The sequence below is a fragment of the Bufo bufo genome, chromosome 4 (assembly GCF_905171765.1).
Source record: "Bufo bufo chromosome 4, aBufBuf1.1, whole genome shotgun sequence".
NCBI lineage: Eukaryota > Metazoa > Chordata > Amphibia > Anura > Bufonidae > Bufo > Bufo bufo.
Genome location: NC_053392.1, coordinates 230,170,372 through 230,195,605, shown reverse-complemented (window position 1 = coordinate 230,195,605; position 25,234 = coordinate 230,170,372). Strand labels below are relative to the sequence as shown.

The window sequence follows — 25,234 nt, the reverse complement described above, 5'->3', positions numbered from 1 at the left end:
CTTTTAATTGTGGCAAATTTTATGTATTACAAATAACAGGGGGTCAAGACTGTCCAGGTAACAGCCAGCACAATGAATGTATGACCGCATGTCCCGCTACCTGCTTGGACCCACATGCTCCAGAGAAATGCAGCTCTCCTTGTGTGGAAGGGTGTGAATGTAATAATGGTTATATCCTCAGTGGAGGAATTTGCATTTCTGAAGCGCAATGTGGATGTTGGTACAATGGCCAATATTACAATGTAAGTGTTGAACAACACAAACTATTTTATGCATGTTTTTTGCTCTTTTGCATTTTGTTTTCTGTTGTTGTTACACATACTGTATTTTCCATTTTTTTTTTATAGAGAGACGATGAGTTCATTGAAGGAAACTGTGAGAGAAGATGTCAGTGTCAAGAAAACAATATTGTGTCTTGTCTACCAATGTCTTGTCCAAAAGATGAAATCTGCAAGGTACAAGATGGTTTACTGGGCTGCTACCAACCAAGCACAGCAATTTGCCATATTTATGGAGACCCCCATTACTCTACATTTGATGGCACACTTCACCACTTCCAAGGATCGTGTAACTACACTGTGTCGGAGACTTGTGCCAATACATCGCACAGCTTTAGTGTCACTACACGCAACGAACACAGAGGTAACCCAAGCTGGACGGCCATTAGTTCTGTTGCCCTGACTGTCGATGATGTACACATTCTGATACAGAAGAACAATGTTGTGCATGTAAGTCTATTGCTAATCTATTTTATTTTACCCATATTTTGCTCATAACCTCAGGAGTTATAAGATAAGAGACAGATTACATAATCTGAGAAAAAGAAGTGCTGCAATACACATACTTTAAGATGCCAAGAAGAAACTGTCTTCTTTAAGGTCTTAGTGTTCTAGTTCTGTATTGGACAACAATAGTTTACATTTTGCAGTCTGCTTTGTAAGATCAAAAATATATTACCCCAAGATATGCTGTAAAACAGGGGCAAGCAACCTTCAGCACTCCAGCTATTGTGAAACTACAGTTCCCAGCCTGCTCCATTCATTTCTGTGAGAGTTCTGAGAAGAGCAGAGGCAGTATGCATGCTGGAAGTTGTAGTTGCACAATAGCTGGAGTGCCAGAGGTTGCCTACCCCTGCTGTAAAACATATCTCAAAATGCTAACAGCTCAGAAAAGATTGCTGACCCCTTAATCTTGTACAGAAACTAGAATAACATATATAGATAGAAAATAAATTGCACACTGCAAAATTGGAATATGTTTCACTATCTGGTTTTAAATAGTATAACAATATAGATGAGATATTCCCTTTAAAATAAAGGAAACAATGGTCTTAGATTTAATCGAAGAGATATTTTTATGCTTATTGAGGTTACTCTCTTCTGTTCCTTTACAGGTTAACAATGCTTTAGTTACTCTTCCTACGAATGTGTCTGGCATAAGTATCATAAAAAGTGGGCAGTATGTAGTAGTGAATACCAACTTTGGACTCCAAATTAAATTTAATGGAGATCATGAGTTATTTGTTATAGTGGATGAAAGATACAAAGATTTATTATGTGGTTTATGTGGCACCTACAATGACAACCGCCTTGATGACTTCACAACACCTGATGGCAGCATTGCAACTGATGTCAATGACTTTGGAAATAGCTGGCGAGTACCAGATGATGGTTGGCCGTGAGTATTGTCTTGTTCTATTTATTCATCAGATCTGTTGTCCCATTCATCTTTCACCAACTGTTTTACAATTTGAGATCTAACTTTAAGCTTTTAATGTTTGTAGGTGTGACTCAACTCCTCCTCCTCCATCAACATGCCTTCCTGACATACAACAAGAGGCTGAGGCTAAATGTGAAATAATTAAGCTTCTCAATGGCCCCTTTGCACAGTGTCATGCTCTCATACCTCCATATCACTACTTTGAGAGTTGTGTGTATGACCAATGTGCAACAGAAGGGAATGATGATTATTTCTGCAGTTCACTAGAGGTTTATGCTGCAGCATGTGAAGCAATAGGAGTATCTCTTGGTGACTGGAAAAAAGATACTAACTGTGGTAAGTTAAAAAAGTCTTCCTTTTATTGTATTATATTAAATTTACTATATTTTACATTATAGTCTACCTATTATGTTTACTTACTAGAAGTAGAAACAAACTCAACTTCACCCACAACAACTACTTCCACCACAACAACTGTGTCACCTACACAAGGTAAATGGCTTTCCTGCCTAATATTTTTATATAAAAAAGGTAATATGTATAGATTTCTACTATAGTATCTTTGTTGATATTATAAGTATTGTCAAATCCTCATGTATACATTTGTATGCTTTTCTCTGAAATAGATACATGTGATATAAACTGTTCTTTTGATACTGGATTCTGTAACTGGAAGCAATCAAAAATGGATGAATTGGACTGGATACGCTGGCAAGGTTCAACACCCTCTGATCTAACAGGGCCTTCATTTGACCACACAACAGGAAGTAAGTTATTGACAAAACTATCTCAAAATTAGTTGTCCCTTTTTGAACTATTATCAGCCCTTTATTATTAAAAAAATATTAAAACTAGTCTGAGACATCATGAAAACCTTAAAACATAATATATTTTTTATATTATTCAGATGGATACTATCTGTACATTGATGGGCGTAATTCAATTGAGGGAGACCGAGCAATGTTGGAGAGTCCTGCTGATTGTTTCACGGGAAACCAATGCTTACAGTTCTGGTATCACATGTATGGAGTTGCACAGTACATGGAGCTAAGAGTTGCTGTTTTAAGAGCAGATGGTTTGGAACATGTGATTAGCCTAATGGGCAATGCTGGGGATGTTTGGCATTTAGAAAAGATTTTCTTACCAGACAGTGACATCATCCAGGCAAGTGCAACCATCTTTACAGTGATTTTTTTTATGGTACTTCTTTAGTGCAATACCCAATAGGAACTTATGTTGTAATATGTTGTGTTCACAGATTTTCATTGAAGGCATCATAGGTGAAGATTTCCGCAGTGATGTGGCCATAGATGACATATCTCTTATCCGGGGATACTGTGTTGGTAAGTCATGTGATCTGGATTTTTTTGCCTGAAGACTACTTTCAGTGAACTTCCGGTGAATTTTAATCAGTTTGTATGTCTACATCAACTGGCTCTGTTCACATTTCTGTTTATAGCCTCCATCAGGGCATTCTATTATATACAATGGCATGCATCATGTCAAAATGATGGACACCACAATGGAGCCCTAGGGATCTCATTGTAATTCATTAGGGTTTGTCGGTCTGCTGGTGTTCATTTTTTGACAGATCCAGAACTCCATTTTTTTGTTTCTGTTCCTCTGGCAGAAAAATAAAAATACTGAAATATGAATTGAATCTTTGAACATTGCTGTGACATTAAGCTTACAATATCTAAACATTGAATCGAAAATGGGTACCTAAGGCCCCATAATCTGTTAAAATCTGGGGAACTTTCGGACCAAATAAAGCATGTTATAGGTTCTACACAGCTGACATTGCCTAATTTGGGACATATTATCACTATTGAATATGCAGTTGGTAGTTTCCTATAATTTTTTTGCTCAATAGTAAAAACATTGCCTCATATGTGTATATGTTATGCATTACCCAGCAGTTATGAAAGAAATTTGTGGCAATGTGGAGTTAGAAAAGTTAGTTAAGTGTTTTTCTGCCAATTACTAGTGCTATGTGGTAGAGAAAAATGCAGTTATTCCTTAAGGCATCACAGTGTTTAGCTTCCCATTGACTATGGAACATATAGTGAATTATATGTAGCTGTAAGAAAAATCTAAACACTGGCATTCCTATTTAATAAATTGATAATGCTGCAGTACAGCAGCAGTACCGCAACTGCTGCTCTCTTCTTTCAGTTACAATTTCTAACCAACTAGTATCTGGGATTAGAGTGCACCACCCCTACTGCCACTCTTGCTGTAAGCTACAAAGCTTAATTTTGCCTCACTGTAATTTTTTAAATATTTACTATTCAAAATATATATTAACTGACAAGGTAGTACCTGATATGTGCAATATTTACCTTATGACTTGGTGAATGTAATTTGTTAAAATAATATGTTCCCAAATTATTTATTCTCGTAGATGGACCATCATCAACTACAAGCACTACAAAATCTTCAACAACCTCTGGTAATTAGTACACTTAGTAAAAGAAAATGAAAGAAATGTAAAACATATGTGTAGAGGACATACATATACAATATTTTCTACCCCTTTATTTCCTATGGAATACAACAAAAATATAATTTGTTATATTTAAGTACTCTTTGAATTGAACGTTAAATGCCAAAGGTTATCTGTCAACATGAAAATTATTATCAAACCAGGTAAAATGATGATTCAGACACTTGGTCCTGTCAATGAATTTAAAGGAAAAATAAGTGGAAATTGAAAAAGAACTATTGAAGTTAACCCTTTCCCGACCAGTGCTGTACATGTACGGTGCTGGGCGGGACTTTAAACATGGCGCCCGTTTGTTTAGGCAGCGGTCACCATAGCACTAGGTACCTGCTGTTTCTTACAGCAGACAGCCGCGGATAAAGTCCACAACCAGCGGTAATGCCTGTCACAGCCTTTTAACCCTTCAGATGCTGTGGTCAAATGTGAACACAGCATGTGAATGCTCTAAAATCCAGAAGCTCATGCTTCCAGGTATATTCTGGATCCCCCAGCGAGGATCGTGGGAGCCGGATGCATTGTGCCACAGCTTCAGTCCTCTAGAATGAATTGAAGCTGCCACACATTAGTTCCTATTGAGCCCCTGCCTGTGTCAGAGCTCCATAGGAATGCATTAAAACTCTTATACACTCCCATGCTAATTCATTTGAGAGTGTGAGAGAATAAAAAAAAAAAATATATATATATATATATATATATAAAAATTCAAATCAACCCCCTTTCCCCAAAGTGTGAATAAAAAAATGTAAAAAAGAAAATACACATCATGGTTATTGCAAAAATGCCCGTACTATTAAAATATAAAAACATTTTTCCCATATGGCAGACTGGGAAACAGAAAAAAGTAAAATCACCAATTCACAGTTTTTTGGTCACTTCACCTCCCACTAAAATTTTTTATTAAAAGTGATCAAAAAGTCTTACACACCCCAGAATAGTATCAATGAAAAAAAAAAACTGATCGCCCAACAAATAAAATGAGCCCTAGCTCCATACAAATGGCCACAAAATGAAGCCACAGCTCCATTCAAATGACCACAAAAAATGTATAGCATTGCAGTAATTGTACCGGCCTGGATAATGAAAGAGTAATGGGTTTGATTTAACATATAGGGAAAACTGTAGAAACAAAACCCACAAAACTGTTGCAGAATTGTTTTCATAGTATACAATATTAAATAGTGGAATTAGAAAGTGTAACTTGTACCATAAAAATACATGCCCTCATATGGCTATGTAAATGGGAAAAAAGTCTCATATCTCACTGACAAACATCCAGTATTTATGGGCAGCTTAGCTATTTCTTCTTCTTCTTCTTTTTTTTTTGCAATGGAAATCCACGAGGTTTGAATGATCATTATATTATGTTTTCCTTTTTATAGGTTTTATCAGTTCAACCCCAATTGATACCTCTTCTACTATAACAACATCCAGCACCACAACCCCATCAACTCCTATACCACCTACCACTGTACTATCTACCTTGGCATCAACGACCATAATACCATCAACTTCAGCTTCCACTACAACTATTCCACTCCCTTCTACATCTACCACCACTATCCCATCCACTCCACCATCTACTATAACTGTGTCACCCACTCCTACATCTACCATCACTCCAACATCTACAATTGTTTCATCCACTCCAACATCTACCACCGTAGTCCCATCTACTCCAACTTCTACAACCACCAGCACCACTATCCCATCAACTCCTGTACCACCTACCACTGTACCATCCACCCCAGTATCAACAACAAGAATCTCATCAACTTCCACCACAACTGTTCCATTCACTTCTACATATACCACTACTATCGCATCCACTACTCCATCCACTATAACCATCTCACCCACTCCTACAACTTCCAATACTCCAACATCTATAACTGTTTTATCCACTCCAACATCTACTACCACCATCCTATCTACTACAACTTCTACAGCAAGTATTTCATCCGCTTCTACTTCTAGCCAAACACCTACTACAACTGTATCATCCACTCCAACATCTACTGCTACTCAAACATCTACTGTCACATCTCCCACTACTGCCCCATCCAGTCCAACATCTACTAAGGTTTCGTCATCCACTCCAACTTCTACCACAACTAACCCATCTAAACCAACATCTGCAATGACTCCTTCATCTCCAGGTAAGGGAACACATTTTTCTGTATAAAAAAAAAAATGGAAAAAGCAATTCTTTCTATTCATGTAAAACATAGTTTGTCATTATTCAATAGTTAAATGATTTTTATAAAATTTAAATAAATTATGTTATGACATTCTACAGGGTGTCCCATGAAAAAGTAGCATACCACTAATATCTCTAAATCAAACTGCCTAAGAGTAAATCTGTTATAGTTGTCCATAACAACCAATCAGAGCTCAACTTTCATTTTTTCAGAGCCCTGTAGGAACTAAAACCTGAGCTTTTTTTTTGTTACTGTGGGCAACTAAGACTTTTATTATTCAGTTTGATAAAAGTGGCCTATTGTGTCAGAAAGATGGTGTTCTCCCTGAAACAGCGAATAGTGATTGTTTGCACAGTGTCAGAAGCACGCATATTCGGCCCAATTTTCCTCAAATAAACTGTGAATGCCGCAATTTACCTGGACATCTTTGAATAATTTTACAACCAGGTAACACCAGAATAAAAAAAATATTTTTTTCCACAAGATGGGGCAACATGCCAGACCTCACAGAACTCGCTGGCAGCATTCATGAACTGTTTGCGGAGGAGCGAACTGTGACCAAGGGGTTATGGCCACGATGTTCCTCAGACTTGTCCATATGCGATTTTTATCTGTAGAGAAATTTAAAGCAGAAAGTGTTCGTTAACAATCCAAATACCTTGAATTAACTCAAGGAAAACATCACAAACACTATCCACAACATCATTGTAGAAGAGCTGCAAGCTATATCAGCCAACTTAATCCGACATGCCCAAAGATGCATAGACATGAACAGGGACCACTTTCATTATCTTTTGTGAATTGTCGGTAAAATAATCCTCTTGCTCGTTCATCTTGCCATACTATCGCTGGAGATGGGCTACTTTTCCATTGGCCACTGTGTATAAACTATATTATGTTAGTCCATTTAACATACTGCATTTTACTCAAATTTCGAGATTTTTGCCCAACTTAAAGAATTAGTAAATTGTAATATGTGTTTCACACAACACAGAGCTCACAGAGATATTTTCTCCTTTCATTTATTAGATAAATCTACAATCACACCACAACCAATTGTCTCAGCCACACCAGGTAAGAACTATGCAATCTATTGAACCATATTTTTTTAATGAAGTTAAGTTGGTTTTATAGCATAGACAAAACAGGGTTGGCCAAAAATAGGAGGAATTTATCATTCTTTTTGTGCCAGAATTCTGCTTGAAAAAAGTATAAACTTTTGATGCATTCCATTTTTTTGCTAAAGTGTGTGGTTTTCTGAGATTTTACAATGCACTTGCCACTTTTGAAAAGTGGGTGGGAAATTGGCCATGGTACTAATGTAACTCCAGTCAAAAAAAGCATAAAAAAAGTTGTAACATCTATAAAGACAAATGCATTTGGGGATACATTTATCAAATATTTTATACCAATTTACTGGCTTTAAAATGTGCAAGTGCTGTCGCACACAATGCACCAGCTAACACCACTTTTAAAAGACTGTTTTTTTAAGATTTAGATCACTTTTAAGTCTCAGTTATATTCAACAACATTCTCAAAGGTTGCAAAAATGTTATAACTCAATGCCAGGCAAGCGCCCCAATGATATAGACTTAAACCATATCGCACTTGCGCTATTTCATACATTAGGTGCATCGGCACAAACCAAAGACAGTCTTAAAACTGACACAAAAAATCCTGCAAATGATAAATCCCCCCACTAGTTTTGAAGATGCTTAAAATTATCAGACATTGCGCAATAGTTGATACATTTGGTGCAATTTATGGGGGTGCAAACAAAAGTAATATGGATTTCAAAAATTCACCTAATTTTAAATCTCCTCCAAAGGTTTTAGTACAGTTTTTATTTCAAAGCTTTAAAATGGCCATTAATGTTAATTACACAAAGATCTGACACAATTGGACATATTTGTGCTTGTCTTTTCTCACGCAGACAAATGTAATATAGACTGCTCTTTTGATGCTGGCTACTGTAACTGGAAGCAATCAAAGGAAGATAAAATTGACTGGATACGCTGGAAAGGTGCTACACCATCTGATCTAACTGGACCTTCACATGACCACACAACAGGAGGTAATAGGCTTTTATAAATAATAAACATTTTATTTTAAGCTACAGCAATTCCATTCTCTAACACAGTACTTGAATTATTATAATAGATGGATACTATCTCTACATTGATGGGCAAAAGTCCAAAGAGGGAGACATGGCAAGGCTGGAGAGTCCTGCTAATTGTTTCACTGGGTACCACTGCTTGCGCTTCTGGTACCACATGTATGGAGTTGCAGAATATATGGAACTAAGAGTTGCGGTTTTAAGAGAAGATGGTTTGGAATATGTGATTAGCCTAATGGGCAATTCTGGGGATGTGTGGCTGTTAGAAGAGATTTTCTTGCCAGACAGTGACATCCTCCAGGTAAGTGATGTTATGTTTTTGGATTTTATTTCTTTTAATTCATATATAGGTATTAATTGGAATCACTGGCTGATGTCATAGATATTTCTATTAAATTTAAAACTAACATTTCAGCAGAATCATTCTTAATGGTATCAGTATCTTGATGTTATGTACTTACCACTTCAATCCTCAATAATATCTATCAGTAGAACAATTTATATCATATATGGTAACAACTTGATGAACTTGATGGACTTATGTCTTTTACAACCATACTAAGGATGTAACTATGTGATACAGTATATTATCATGGGAAGATTCAATTAAATAATGAATATTAAATTGTTAGTGTACCAGTGAGCTATCATTTAGTCAATTTTACTTGGGGGCAAATCAATCTTAGGGATTTTCCTGTCTCTGAATTAATTTAAAAGCTGAAGATTCATTTAATGGCTTTGACAAATCATATTTATTGTTACACAGAAGCAAATATATGGTCACTTGACAGACCAATGAGCTTGTTGAAGCTACTAAATTCTACATTCTAAAAGTGCAAAACCTCTAATGAATATTCATTGGAATTAATTTTGAATAAGACCCACAGCGGAAATTCAGATGGATTACAGAAGAAATTTTATGAAAACATTTCATAATGCAGCATACAGTGATTTTTTTTATGGTACTTCTTTAGTGCACTAACCCAATATGAACTTATGTTGTAATATGTTGTGTTCACAGATTTTCATTGAAGGCATCATAGGTGAAGATTTCCGCAGTGATGTGGCCATAGATGACATATCTCTTATACCTGGATATTGTGGTGAGTAAAGAGTTAGGCTAGTTTCACTATGGCGTTAAAATCATCTGGAAGACTGTTCCCCGCTGGAGCTCATTGACTATAATGGGATCTGCCAGGGATCCAGCCTGTTTCTGGCATTAGTGCCAGGATTCAGCCAAATAAAAACAGGTGCATAATGCCAGAAACAGGCTGGATTCCCGCTGGTCATTGTTATAGTCAATGTGGCCTTTCCGGTAAACTCCAGCAGGCTGTTCCTATGCCAGAACAGCCTGCCAGAGGGTTTTAACAGTGGTGTAAAATTACGTTTAATTGCTATAATCAACTTTAAGGGAATCATAGTAAGTAGTTTTTCTATACTTTACAGTGTATAACTGTACATTTGTAACACAGAAAATGTGTTATATTTATGTAATGTATTTATGCATGTTTTCAATTATATAGAAGAATGCTAATCAAAGGAATTCAAGAGGGGCCTGGGTGTGTTTCTGGAGCATAATAATATTACAGGCTATAGCTACTAGAGAGGGGTCGTTGATCCAGGGAGTTATTCTGATTGCCTGATTGGAGTTGGGAAGGAATTTTTTATTCCCCTAAAGTGAGGAAAATTGGCTTCTACCTCACAGTTATATTTTGCCTTCCTCTGGATCAACTTGCAGGATAACAGGCGGAACTGGATGGACAAATGTCTTTTTTCGGCCTTATGTACTATGTTACTACGTTACAATTAACATGCTGGTCAATAGTACAAACTAATAATGATATTCCTCTCAAATAAATTGCATTCAGTAAGATTTTTTTCTTTGTTAAATTAATCAGTACAATAGATCCACAAGTGGTAACACCTATAAGTAACAGGAATACTGAATCTTACTAGCATAATCTACAAAAAAAATGTAATATTCAATTCCTTTTAAAATAAGAGGGGAAGTTGCCATTTTACATCTGCACCTTGGTACAGTATGTTATCGGTAGAAAAGTTTTTGTCACATGATATGATAGTTTACCACATTTATAGGAGTCATGTTTTAATGAGGTGAAGTTTGCAATAATTCTGGGTATGGTTTGGAGGCAGCTTGTAATGGTCTAAAATATGTGTAACCTACCCAGCATATTGCGTAATACCGTTATACTATATTACTATTTGTACATGAAATAGATGTGGGTAATTAAAGGTCTTTGGTATCCTTATTGTCACTATGTAGTTATAAATGGTGATTGTTTTATGGCACGACTTTATAGATTCCCTACAGTTATCATGAACTGATTTGTAGTTTAATAATATTTAGTAAAATTAGAATTATTTTAAAAGGAATTGAATATTACTCATTTTTTTATGGATTATATTTGTTAAATTAATGTCTGCTTTGCCATCTCCACCAATAGGTTGACTTACTGATGGGGGGATAAATCTATATAATTTATGAATTTTCAATTTGTTAAGTGACTGCTATATTATATTATTTTAAAAAGTATACAATAATGTTGTGAATTGATAATCGAGGCATGCTTATCTTTTTAGTTAAATCTACAACTACCACCTCCACCACCACCACCTCTACTTCAACAGCTTCAACACCCTCAGGTATACAGCTCTAATATTTTGTAAAGTACACCAACATTTTGTATCAAATTCTACTGCTGTTGAATATTTGTATTATATGCTGTATAAATATTAAAATGTAATTGCATATTAAATCATTAGAAAAAAAATTAGATACTATGCATCTGATACTATGGTTATGCACCTCTCTTGGACAGTACATATAAATCATTATATAAAATTAAAAAAAACATTAAAGAGACTATGTTATGCAGTATCCAGAGTTGTATATTTATGTTACAATTACTTTTGTGTAGTAATCCCATCAACAACAACCAGCACCACAACCACAACAGGTAAATACATATCATTTTATGATCAACTTTTTATCTAATTGTTGTTCTTTCGGAAGATATTCTAATGTCATACTGGTATACTGAAGTAGAAGTGTGCATATGTAACCTTTTGAAGCTGCTGTAGCATTTGCTAAACTCAAAAGTAGAGTGAAATTTCTTTGAGACAATCACCCAAAACTGCATCGATAAGTTTTCTTCTAGGAGGGTGATCTTCTCATAAAAGTTGTTCATGTGCATAATATAAGGTGGAACCGTAAAACTGCCACAGGGAATCTGGTCTGGATAAATGGGTGGTCTTCTCAAACATGTTGTCTTCTAGAGAAGTTTCACTGTAATTTTCTTTGTAATAATAATTTACTACATGGTCACCTTCTTGTTACATTAATACAGTTATGAAGATTATTGTTTTACTCTGAATATTTTTATTTCTAAAATGTAGCAGAAGTGAAATTAATTACATCATTTATTATCCTAGATGGACCAGCATCAACTACAAGCACCACCAAGCCAACAACAACAGCATCTGGTATTTAATTCTTCAATAATTCCATAATTAAAATTCATAAATAGAACTATTAGTTGTATTAGTTGTATGGAGCTGCAGCTTTTGACATACCGACACCCTGGACCCCCGCTGATCAGCTATTTGCGAAGGTATGGCGCTCTTGTAAGCTCACCAAGCACCATACATTGTACAGCGACTGTGCTTGGAATCATAGCTCAGCCCTATTTACTTAAATGGGGCTGAGCTGTGCCTAGGCCATGTGACCAATCAGTTGATTAGAGAATAGAAGTTAAAAAGTCTCAGAAACCCACTTTAAAGCTTTGTGTGCCACTCAATATGTTCTTGTTATATAAGTGAAAGGCTATATGCACCTTTGGAGGCATTTTTTTAATTATTGCATTGTACTCATTTTGAGCTAAAAATAATTTTTTCCAATTGGTCTTTATTAAAAATCTTGAACCACTGTCTTTGTACAGCCTTGAGTTTCCCAAGTAGCAGGATCTGAATTTTCAATCTGTTCTGTCAGGTAGCTCAGCTGCCGGACTTCTTATCTCTGATCTCTGACCTTATAAACACTCATTATAGCTCAATTCTTATGTTACTCATAAGAATGTGGCTTAAATAAGTATTTATGACCTATTAGTATTTTGGAGTTAAGGTTGCACAAAGTGAAAGTAAAAAGTGCAATTCACACAGCTAGAAAAACTGTTAACTCTGACAAAATTGAAGAAAGATTAATTGAAAAAAGTGAGTTCCGCCTAAAATGAGTAAAATCTAATATACAAAGCTGTGTGTATGTACGATAAAGGAATCCGCAACGTCGCATTGATAATCACAAACTTTGGCGCACAGGTACATCAGGTGTCGGGGAAGGTTTTAGACCGGGTCTTAGCTCTCTAGGACGTGCTGTTCCTGAGATATTCCCATAAAATGCAAATATGACACATCACATGACCTACATTAGCCAATGGAAGCCTGCATGTCATTCTCTTCATATCCCAACTGCCATACACACGGTCACATGTCCCTTATCAGCCAATAGAAGCTTGCAGGTCCTTAGTTTCCACAAACACACAGTTTTACACTAGGTTTCCATAACAACCCAGCCATTTTTCTTCACTGCTGTATGTCAGCTTTAAAGGGGCAGGGCGCTGTGGATGAGACTGTTAAGGGAGCGGAGTGCTGTGGAGGTCACAGTTAAGGGGGCAGGTAGGGTGGCCATTTAGGCCACAATCAATAGACTTACTTAAAAATCCAGCTAAGTCACGTCCCCCGGCCCGGTTAGGTCACGCCGCCTCCCACTCTGCAGCCGACGGGTATTTTAAAAATAAAGGTAAAAATCAACTTCTGTCAGCTGCAGGGGTGGGAGGGAGGGTGACCTTCTCCATGCAGCTCATGCTCAGATAACACAGTGCTGCTATATGAGAGTTAGCTGTTCAAAAGGACATCCCTGTGTCCGTCGAGGCCCTGAGCCGGATGGAGGACAGGGAGTCTGAAATACGGACTGTCTGGCCTTAAAACAGACCTCTGGCTACCCTTGGGTCAAGCTACTGTGGAGGTCATAGTTAAGGGGACAATCCGCTATGGAGGTCAGTGTTAAGGGGCAGATTGCTATAGAGGCCACTGTTAAGGGAGCAGAGTGTTATGGAAATCACTGTTAAGGAGATGGGGTACTGTGGAGGTCACTAATAAAGGGACAGCCGCTGTGGAGGTCACTGTTAAGAGCGCGGTATGCTGTGGAGGTCACTGTTAAAGGAGTGGGCACTGTGGAGGTCTCTTTTAAGAAGGCAGGCAACAGTGGAGGTCACAGTTAATGGGTCACTCCTCTATGGAGTCAGTGTTAAGGGGCAGGGTACTGTAGAGGTTACTGTTAAGGGGGTGGGGTGTTGTAGAAGTTACATTTTAAGGGAACGGAGCTCTTTGGAGGTCACTGTTAAAGGGGCGGATTATTGTGGAAATCAATTTTAACGAGACGGGGTACTGTGGAGGTCACTAATAAATGGGCAGCCACTGTAAAGGTCACTGTTAAAGTGGAGGGCACTGTGGATGTTACTGTTAAGGGGGCATGCCGCTGTGGAAGTCACTGTTAAGGGAGGAGGGGACTGTGGAGGCCACTATTAAAGGGGCAGCGGGGTACTGTGAAGTCACTGTTAAGGCAGCGGGGTACTGTGAGGTCACTGTTAAAGGATCAGGGTACAGTGAAGGTTACTGTTTAAGGAGCGGGGTACTGTGGCAGTCATTGTTAAAGGAGCAGTCGCTGTGGAGGTCACTGTTAAGGGGGCCAGGAATGATGGAGGTCAGTTAAGGGGACTGTAACCTATGTTCAGTGTTAAGGAGTGGGTGCTGTAGAGGTTACCGTTTAGAGGGCATTCCCCTGTGGAGGTCACTGTCAAGGGGGTGGGGTGCTGTTGAACTCACTGTTAAAGGGGAAGGCTGCTGTAAAGGTCAAAGTTAAGGGGGTGGGCTGCTATGGAGATTCCATTTTATGGAGACAGGGCATTGTGGGGAGGTCAGTGTTAATGGGTGGGGGGCTGTGGAGTTCCTGTTAAGTAGGCGGGTACTGTAGATGTCACTGTTATAGTGGATACTGTCGATATCTTTTAGCGACACACAGACATTAAATGAAATAGATTAAATATATCCGTGCGAAGCCGGGTCCTTCAGCTAGTGCAATCATAAAAATATCCCCGAAGGTATACATAGCCTTTAAAGTTCAGTCGGTGAGCAAAGAATGTGTCCCAGACAACACAAATGAACTAAGGATATGATTAGTGTATTAGGTCTTTTAATGCCCTCTTTTCATTTATTATAAAGATATTTGTGGTACAAATGATCAATTATTGTTTCTGTCTATTCATAGGATTTACCTCATCAATACTCCCTGACACATCATCTTCCAGCACTTCTTCATTAACTCATACCTCAACCACTAGCACCACTATCAAGTCCACATCTACGTCTACTTTCAGTGTTCCGTCTACTCCAACCTCTACTACAAATATCTCTCCCACTGCAACCTCTACTGCAACCATATCATCTTCTCCTACATCTACCAGCACTACTTCATCAACACCTACATCTACCATCAGTATCCAGTCTACTCCAACCTCAACAACATCTAAGCTGCCAATAGAAACCTTAACTTCAACTGCATCACCCCCTCCTATATCTACCCCCATTATTTCATCCACTCAAACCTCTTCCACCATTATACCACCCTCATCAACATCTACTACACCATCTACTTCTTCAACTATATCTACTACTGCTAAATTAACTGACTCTACCTCAAGCCAAGAAACTCCACCATCTTCAGGTAGGGGATATAATTAAGTATAAAAAAATAAGTTGTTTTATTCTTTTAAAATTTATAATCTAATAGCTAAATCAAAGGTTAAAGGATTTAATTTAACAGATGTGTTACATAGAAGTAAATATTTCATCGTTTAATATTTGGTGTTGTGACAAAAAATAGATTTAACCTCAGAGTTTTACTATTTATAAGTAGAGTTGAGCGAACACCTGGATGTTCGGGTTCGACGAGTTCGGCCGAACTTTCGAAAAATGTTCGGGTTCGAGATCCGAACTCGACCCGAACTTCATCCCGAACCCGAACCCCATAGAAGTCAATGGGGACCCGAACTTTTGGGCACTAAAAAGGCTGTAAAACACACCCGGAAAGGGCTAGAGGGCTGCAAAAGGCAGCAAAATGTAGTTAAATCCCCTGCAAACAAATGTAGATAGGGAAATGATGAGTTAACATAAAATAAATAAAAATTAAACAATATTAATTGGAGTGAGGTCCCATAGCACAGAATCAGGCTTCAAGTCACCCACCAATGGAGAAGGTCACTTACTATTATTTTGACCACAGCACCCAGACAAAGGAGAGAGGTCCCACAGCAGAGAACCAGGCATCATATCACCCACCACAGGAGTAGGCCACCATTTAGTTACTTTGACCCCTACACGCAGACGGAGGAGAGAGGTTACACAGCAGAGAATCAGGCATTTAGATCACCCACCACAGGAGTAGGCCACCATTGAATCAGACCCCGGCAACCATGTCAGATGGCACAAGCATAAGCTTTATATCAATCAGCACAGGAGAAGGCGACTTTGACAGACTTTGACCCCTACACCCGGACGGAGGAGAGAGGTTTCAAAGCAGAGAATCAGGCATTTAGATCACCCACCACAGGAGTAGGCCCCAATTTAATGGGACCCCGGCAACCATGTCAGATGGCACAACCATCAGCTTCATATCAATCAGCACAGGAGAAGGCGACTTTGAAAGACTTTGACCCCTACACCCAGACGGAGGAGAGAGGTTTCACAGCAGAGAATCAGGCATTTAGATCACCCACCACAGGAGTAGGCCCCCATTGAATCAGACCCTGGCAACCATGTCAGATGGCACAACCATCAGCTTTATATCAATCAGCACAGGAGAAGGCGACTTTGAAAGACTTTGACCCCTACACCCAGATGGAGGAGAGAGGTTTCACAGCAGAGAATCAGGCATCATATCAACCACCACAGGAGAAGCCACCATTTAGTTACTTTGACCCCTGCACCCAGGAAGAGGAGAGAGGCACCACAGCACATATTCTGGCATCATATCAGCCACCACAGGAGAAGCCACCATTGAGTTACTTTGACCCCCGCACCCAGGAAGAGGAGAGAGGCACCACAGCACATATTCTGGCATCATATCAGCCACCACAGGAGAAGCCACCATTGAGTTACTTTGACCCCCGCACCCAGGAAGAGGAGAGAGGCACCACAGCACATATTCTGGCATCATATCAGCCACCACAGGAGAAGCCACCATTGAGTTACTTTGACCCCTGCACCCAGGAAGAGGAGAGAGGCCCCACAGCACATATTCTGCCATCATATCAGCCACCACAGGAGAAGCCACCATTTAGTTACTTTGACCCCTTCACCCAAACAGAGGAGAGAGGTTTCACATCAGAGAATCAGGCATCATATCAACCACCACAGGAGTAGGCCACAATTTAATGGGACCCCGGCAACCATGTCAGATGGCACAACCATCAGCTTCATATCAATCAGCACAGGAGAAGGCGACTTTGAAAGACTTTGACCCCTACACCCAGATGGAGGAGAGAGGTTTCACAGCAGAGAATCAGGCATTTAGATCACCCACCACAGGAGTAGGCCCCCATTGAATCAGACCCTGGCAACCATGTCAGATGGCACAACCATCAGCTTTATATCAATCAGCACAGGAGAAGCCACCATTGAGTTACTTTGACCCCTGCACCCAGGAAGAGGAGAGAGGCCCCACAGCACATATTCTGGCATCATATCAGCCACCACAGGAGAAGCCACCATTGAGTTACTTTGACCCCTGCACCCAGGAAGAGGAGAGAGGCCCCACAGCACATATTCTGGCATCATATCAGCCACCACAGGAGAAGACACCATTTAGTTACTTTGACACCTGCACCCAGAAAGAGGAGAGAGGCACCACAGCCCATATTCTGGCATCATATCAGCCACCACAGGAGAAGCCACCATTTAGTTACTTTGACCCCTTCACCCAAACAGAGGAGAGAGGTTCCACATCAGAGAATCAGGCATCATATCAACCACCACAGGAGTAGGCCACAATTTAGTTTATTTGACCCCTGCACCCAGGAAGAGGAGAGAGGCCCCACAGGACATATTCTGGCATCATATCACACACCACAGGAGAAGGCCTCTTTCAGTGATTTAGGCCTTTGGACCCAGACAGAGGAGAGAGGTCAGAGATTAGCTTCATATCCCCCAGCACAGCAGAAGACCGCTTTATTTGACTTAGGCCTCAGCACCCAGACAGAAGACAGAGGTAGCATGGCAGAGGTTATGGCTTCATGTCACCCGTTAGTTTAACCGGCCACTTTCATCTGGTTAGGCCCCGGCGCCCAGACAGAGAAGAGTTTCATTCAACTGTGGGTTTCATAAAATTTGTATCAAATAAAGAAGTGGCCCGTAGCACAACAAGACATGTTTTAGGCAGTTAATAAGGACTACTCTGCACAAGGGAGGGACAGGTCCTGTGGGATCCATGCCTGGTTCATCTTTATGAAGGTCAGCTTGTCCACGTTGGCTGTGGACAGGCGGCTGCGCTTGTCAGTAATGACGCCCCCTGCCGTGCTGAATACGCGTTCAGATAAAACGCTGGCCGCCGGGCAGGAAAGCACCTCCAAGGCATGACATGCTAACTCTGGCCACGTGGACAATTTCGAAACCCAGTAGTTGAATGGGGCCGAACCATCCGTCAGGATGTGGAGGGGTGTGCAGACATACTGTTCAACCATGTTAGTGAAATGCTGCCTCCTGCTAACACGTTCCGTATCAGGTGTCGGTGCAGATAGCTGTGGCGTGGAGACAAAACTTTTCCACATTTCTGCCATGCTAACCCTGCCCTCAGATGAGCTGGCCGTGACACAGCTGCGTTGGCGACCTCTTGCCACTCCTCTGCCTTCACCTTCCACCTGTTCCCCTGTGACATGTGGGAATGCTCTCAAGAGCGCCTCTATCAGCGTGCGCTTGTACTCGCGCATCTTACGGTCGCGCTCCAGTTCAGGAATTAAAGTGGGCACATTGTCTTTATACCGGGGATCCAGCAGGGTGGCCACCCAGTAGTCTGCACACGTTAAAACGTGGGCAACTCTGCTGTCGTTGCGCAGGCATTGGAGCATATATTCGCTCATGTGGGCCAGGCTACCCATGGGTAAGGACAAGCTGTCCTCTGTGGGAGGCGTATCGTCATCGTCCACCGTATCCCCCCAGCCACGCACCAGTGATGGGCCTGGGCTGCCACCCCGCTGTGAACTTGCGTCATCCTCGTCCCCCTCCACCTCCTCCTCCTCATCCTCCTCGTCCTCCAGTACAGTGCCTTGGCTGGCGACTTGTGAACCTGTCCTCTGCTGCTTAAACAAACCTCCCTCTGAGCCACTTCGAACAGACTGGCCCGAAAGTGTTAGAAACGAGCCCTCATCCTCCTCCTCCTCCTCCACCTGGGCCACCTCCTCTAACATCATTGCCCTAAGTGTTTTCTCAAGGAGACATAGAAGTGGTATTGTAACGCTGATAACAGTGTCATCGCCACTGGCCATGTTGGTGGAGTACTCGAAACAGCGCAGCAGGGCACACAGGTCTCGCATGGAGGCCCAATCATTGGTGGTGAAGTGGTGCTGTTCGGCAGTACGACTGACGCGAGCGTGCTGCAGCTGAAACTCCACTATGGCCTGCTGCTGCTCGCACAGTCTCTCCAGCATGTGCAAGGTGGAGTTCCACCGGGTGGGCACGTCGCATATGAGGCGGTGAGCGGAAAGGCCGAAGTTCCGCTGTAGCGCAGACAGGCGAGCAGCGGCAGGATGTGAACGGCGGAAGCGCACACAGACGGCCCGCACTTTATGCAGCAGCTCTGACATGTTGGGGTAGTGGTGAATGAACCTCTGCACCACCAAGTTCAGCACATGCGCCAGGCAAGGGATGTGCGTCAAACCGGCTAGTCCCAGAGCTGCCACGAGATTTCGCCCATTATCGCATACCACCAGGCCTGGCTTGAGGCCCACCGGCAGAAACCACTCGTCGGTCTGTTGTTCAATACCCCGCCACAACTCCTTTGCGCTGTGGGGCCTGTCCCCCAAACATATGAGTTTCAGAATGGCCTGCTGACGTTTACCCCGGGCTGTGCTGAAGTTGGTGGTGAAGGTGTGTGGCTGACCGGATGAGCTGGTGGAAGCAGTGGAGGAGGAAGCCGAGTAGGAGGAGGAGGCTACAGGAGGCAGAGAATGATGCCCTGCGATCCTAGGGGGCGGAAGGACGTGCGCCAAGGAACTGTCCGCCGGGGGCCCAGCCGCCACTACATTCATCCAGTGTGCAGTTAGTGAGATATAGCGTCCCTGGCCGTGCTTACTGGTCCACGTATCTAGCAGCGGTAGAGGGAGCAGGGGGAGCCTCAGCGAGTGCCTGGTTTTTAAGGTGTGTACCCCACTGCAGTTCATGCTTTGCATGTAGATGCCTGGTCATGCAGGTTGTGCTGAGGTTCAGAACGTTAATGCCTCGCCTCAGGCTCTGATGGCAGAGCGTGCAAGTCACTCGGGTCTTGTCGGTAGGACATTGTTTAAAGAAGTGCCATGCCAGGGAACTCTTTGAAGCTGCCTTTGTGGGGCTGGGTCCCTGTTGGCGATGTCCAGTAGCAGGCGAACTCTGGGGGCGGCGGCTCGTCTGCTTTGGCCCCCTGCTCCCTCTTTGGCTTCGCTGTTGTCTCGGTCTCACCACTACCTCTTCCTCTGAACTGTGAAAGTCATCGCCACGACCTTCAGTCCATGTGGGGTCTAAGACCTCATCGTCCTCTGCATCGTCTTCCACCCAGTCTCCCTCCCTGACCTCCTCCTGTTCAGTCTGCACACTGCAAAAAGACGCGGCAGTGGGCACCTGTGTTTCGTCATCATCAGAGAGTCGGTGACTCTGCTGTGGTGGTATTCCCATGTCCTCTTCATCTGGAGACATAAGTGGTTGTGCGTCAGTGCATGGTATGTCTTCCTCCACTGGGGAAGGGCTAGGTGGACGCCCCTGGGAAACCCTGGAAGCAGAGTCTTCAAACAGAAGAAGAGACTGCTGCATAACTTGTGGCTCAGACCATTTCCCTGATATGCTTGGGGGTGATGTGACAGACTGATGGGCTTGGTTTTCAGGTGCCACCTGTGCGCTTTCCGCAGAAGACTGGGTGGAAGACCATGTGGTGAACGTGCTGGAAGCACTGTCGGCCACCCAATCGATTAATACCTGTACCTGCTCAGGCCTTACCATCCTAAGAGCGGCATTGTGCCCCACGAGATATTGCGGTACATTCTGCCGGCTAGTTGAGGGAGTTCGTTCCCTACTGTGTGCGCCTGGGGCCGAACGGCCACGTCCTCTACCAGCAACAGAGGCTCCACGGACACCACCACGACCGCGTCCTCGTCCCTTAATAGTATTTTTCTTCATTGTTGCGATTCAACTCGCACCACAATGAAATATATTATTTTTTATAAGCAAAATCCCCTCACTGGAATACTTTCAGTTTTTTGACTGTATGGATTACAGTCGGAATGACTGTTATATGTGAGTACCGCTTTCTTTGACAGATTCTAGTATGGGTACATATATGTTTTCCCAACCCCAGCACATTAGTTTGCTAATTCCAGATGTATGAAACGCAGGCCTAACTGTATATAGTATATTGAACGCCAGATAAACTAACTTGGCCTTTTTTAAATAAAAAAAAAATTCCCTCACTGGAATACTTTCAGTCTTTTGACTGTATGGATTACAGATGGAATGACTGTTATATGTGAGTACCGCTTTCTTTGACAGATTCTAGTATGGGTACATATATGTTTTCCCAACCCCAGCACATTAGTTTGCTAATTCCAGATGTATGAAACGCAGGCCTAACTGTATCTAGTATATTGAACGCCAGATAAACTAACTTGGCCTTTTTTAAATAAAAAAAATTCCCTCACTGGAATACTTTCAGTCTTTTGACTGTATGGATTACAGATGGAATGACTGTTATATGTGAGTACCGCTTTCTTTGACAGATTCTAGTATGGGTACATATATGTTTTCCCAACCCCAGCACATTAGTTTGCTAATTCCAGATGTATGAAACGCAGGCCTAACTGTATCTAGTATATTGAACGCCAGATAAACTAACTTGGCCTTTTTTAAATAAAAAAAATCCCCTCACTGGAATACTTTCAGTCTTTTGACTGTATGGATTACAGATGGAATGACTGTTATATGTGAGTACCGCTTTCTTTGACAGATTCTAGTATGGGTACATATATGTTTTCCCAACCCCAGCACATTAGTTTGCTAATTCCAGATGTATGAAACGCAGGCCTAACTGTATCTAGTATATTGAACGCCAGATAAACTAACTTGGCCTTTTTTAAATAAAAAAAATCCCCTCACTGGAATACTTTCAGTCTTTTGACTGTATGGATTACAGATGGAATGACTGTTATATGTGAGTACCGCTTTCTTTGACAGATTCTAGTATGGGTACATATATGTTTTCCCAACCCCAGCACATTAGTTTGCTAATTCCAGATGTATGAAACGCAGGCCTAACTGTATCTAGTATATTGAACGCCAGATAAACTAACTTGGCCTTTTTTAAATAAAAAAAATTCCCTCACTGGAATACTTTCAGTCTTTTGACTGTATGGATTACAGATGGAATGACTGTTATATGTGAGTACCGCTTTCTTTGACAGATTCTAGTATGGGTACATATATGTTTTCCCAACCCCAGCACATTAGTTTGCTAATTCCAGATGTATGAAACGCAGGCCTAACTGTATCTAGTATATTGAACGCCAGATAAACTAACTTGGCCTTTTTTAAATAAAAAAAAAATTCCCTCACTGGAATACTTTATGGCTTTTCACTGTATGGATTACAGGTGGACTGGTATTAGTAGGGGTGACACAAGCACACCCAAGTCCCTGATGTAGGATTTCTATGGCACAGACCACTATTACAAGTGATTAATGGACGTTGGGAGAGATTGTGCTGCAGCACTAGTCCCAAGATGGCCGCCGCCTTTCAGCCCAGTAACATGTGCCACAAAATGGTCTGCACAACCTTTAAAAAAAATAGCCTTGGACTGTGCTGCTAAATCGCTATTGGTCTGAATCCCAGGTGTAGATGTCTGACTTGTTTGGAGCTTTGGAATGCACACTGTGGCAGCTTCTGCTGCAGCACTACAAGTTGCAAAATGGCGGCCGGCGGTCAGCCCAGGTACATGTGGATGGAAAAATCACTCTGGCCACTCTAAAAATAGCCAATCCCTATCAAAAAAGCAGCTCAGCTGCAGTTGTTCAGATGAATCACAGGTGGAGGAGAGAAATTTGCTTCCAGTTATTCAATTATCCCTGCCTATTCTCGCCCTAGCATCAGCTGCGTCTATCCCTGTTCTATTCACATCGGGAGTGAGCACGTCCCGACGTGCGCACAAGCTTATAAAGAGGCTGAGTCACATGCTGCACTTGGCCAATCACAGCCTTGCCAATAGTAGGCATGGCTGCGATGGCATCTTAGGGCAAGTAGTATGATGCATGTTGATTGGCTGCTTTGCAGCCTTTCAAAATGCGCCAAAATACATGCCGAACGACGAACCCGAACCCGAACTTTTACGAAAAAGTTCGGGTCCGTGTCACGAACACCCCAAAATTCGGTACGGACCCGAACTATGCTCGAACTGTTCGCTCAACACTATTTATAAGCAAGGGTTAAACCAACACTTTCTGTTTTTTTAAAATAATGATTCTTATTAAACACGACAAACTATTCTTTTTGGAACCATAAATATTATTTAAATCACAATGTCCTTATTTTGATTAAGTTTAGTCAAACTGCCAATAACAATAAAAGTTAATGTCCAATTCAACTAACGTACAAATCAAAATTTTCTTATCTCTAATATTAGCTACAACCACTGCACTGCCAATTGTTTCAGCTACTACAGGGAAGCACAATTGAATCTTTATATTTATTAAGTTTTGTTACTAATACATTATGAATATAATAAACCAGCTATATCACCACAACCTCCCACATTCCCTAAGCAGTTTTTGGCCATAACCATACAAAACAAAATTGCAGTGCAAATTTGCATCAACATTTGCAACTTTTCTCATCACTCTGCACATTTAGAAAGTGAAGTAAAAAGAAATGAAATAAAAACCTATGCCTATGTACTTTAGATTTCGTTTTTGGACTGTTAGACGGTGCCAAATGTGCAAAATTTTCTAAGAAGCATGTACCTTTTAATGAATTGCCCAAACCACTCCAACTATCTCCTTTACTTAGGCTACTTTCACATCTGGAAGAAAATGTAATAGGAATAGCTCACTCCTATGCAAATAGGGACCAGGTGCTCTAGGCCAGGGGGACTGTATCACCCATACAGACAGGTATTAAAAATAAATAGATAAATTGATAGATAATACTTTCACATCTCTGCTTTTCCTTTCCGGTATTGAGATCCGTAATAGGATCTCAATACTGGAGGAAAACGCAGCAGTTTTGTCCCAATTAATTGTCAGTGGGGGCAAAACAGAACCGAACGGAATGAAGGAAGAAGTTCACAGCTTTTGCTATGTATAATATGCTCAGAGCAGCTTGTTGGCACTGCCCAATCTCCAAGAACCCAAACACATGCTTTACCAGCTCAGGTATTCAGCTCTAATATTTTGTAAAGTACACCAACATTTTGTATCAAATTCTACTGCTGTTGAATATTTGTATTATATGCTGTATAAATATTAAAATGTAATTGCATATTAAATCATTAGAAAAAAAAATGAGACATAAAACTATGCATCTGATACTATGGTTATGCACCTCTCTTGGACAGTACATATAAATCATTATATAAAATTAAAAAAAAACATTAAAGAGACTATGTTATGCAGTATCCAGAGTTGTATATTTATCTTACAATTACTTTTGTGTAGTTATCCCATCAACAACAACCAGCACCACAACCACAACAGATAAATACATATCATTTTATGATCAACTTTTTATCTAATTGTTGTTCTTTCGGAAGATATTCTAATGTCATACTGGTATACTGAAGTAGAAGTGTGCATATGTAACCTTTTGAAGCTGCTGTAGCATTTGCTAAACTCAAAAGTAGAGTGAAATTTCTTTGAGACAATCACCCAAAACTGCATCGATAAGTTTTCTTCTAGGAGGGTGATCTTCTCATAAAAGTTGTTCATGTGCATAATATAAGGTGGAACCGTAAAACTGCCACAGGGAATCTGGTCTGGATAAATGGGTGGTCTTCTCAAACATGTTGTCTTCTAGAGAAGTTTCACTGTAATTTTCTTTGTAATAATAATTTACTACATGGTCACCTTCTTGTTACATTCATACAGTTATGAAGATTATTGTTTAACTCTGAATATTTTTATTTCTAAAATGTAGCAGAAGTGAAATTAATTACATCATTTATTATCCTAGATGGACCAGCATCAACTACAAGCACCACCAAGCCAACAACAACAGCATCTGGTATTTAATTCTTCAATAATTCCATAATTAAAATTCATAAATAGAACTATTAGTTGTATTAGTTGTATGGAGCTGCAGCTTTTGACATACCGACACCCTGGACCCCCGCTGATCAGCTAT

At 40.8% G+C, this 25,234-nt stretch overlaps 1 protein-coding gene across 1 annotated transcript in view; it reads left to right on the top strand.

Annotated features, from left to right (window-relative positions):
• Nucleotides 1-23,572, top strand: part of LOC120999132 (IgGFc-binding protein-like) — a 59,811-nt gene extending 36,239 nt beyond the window's left edge. The window contains exons 34-52 of the mRNA XM_040430006.1: nt 40-242; nt 348-728; nt 1,394-1,677; nt 1,784-2,055; nt 2,143-2,211; nt 2,346-2,486; nt 2,627-2,883; nt 2,978-3,062; nt 4,124-4,171; nt 5,602-6,378; nt 7,450-7,494; nt 8,354-8,494; nt 8,581-8,837; nt 9,558-9,639; nt 11,138-11,200; nt 11,476-11,514; nt 11,990-12,040; nt 14,880-15,335; nt 23,520-23,572. Coding sequence (XP_040285940.1) covers nt 40-242; nt 348-728; nt 1,394-1,677; nt 1,784-2,055; nt 2,143-2,211; nt 2,346-2,486; nt 2,627-2,883; nt 2,978-3,062; nt 4,124-4,171; nt 5,602-6,378; nt 7,450-7,494; nt 8,354-8,494; nt 8,581-8,837; nt 9,558-9,639; nt 11,138-11,200; nt 11,476-11,514; nt 11,990-12,040; nt 14,880-15,335; nt 23,520-23,572 — 3,704 coding nt within the window. The remainder of the gene's footprint in view (nt 1-39; nt 243-347; nt 729-1,393; nt 1,678-1,783; nt 2,056-2,142; nt 2,212-2,345; nt 2,487-2,626; nt 2,884-2,977; nt 3,063-4,123; nt 4,172-5,601; nt 6,379-7,449; nt 7,495-8,353; nt 8,495-8,580; nt 8,838-9,557; nt 9,640-11,137; nt 11,201-11,475; nt 11,515-11,989; nt 12,041-14,879; nt 15,336-23,519) is intronic.
• The last annotated feature ends 1,662 nt before the right edge of the window (nt 23,573-25,234 follow it).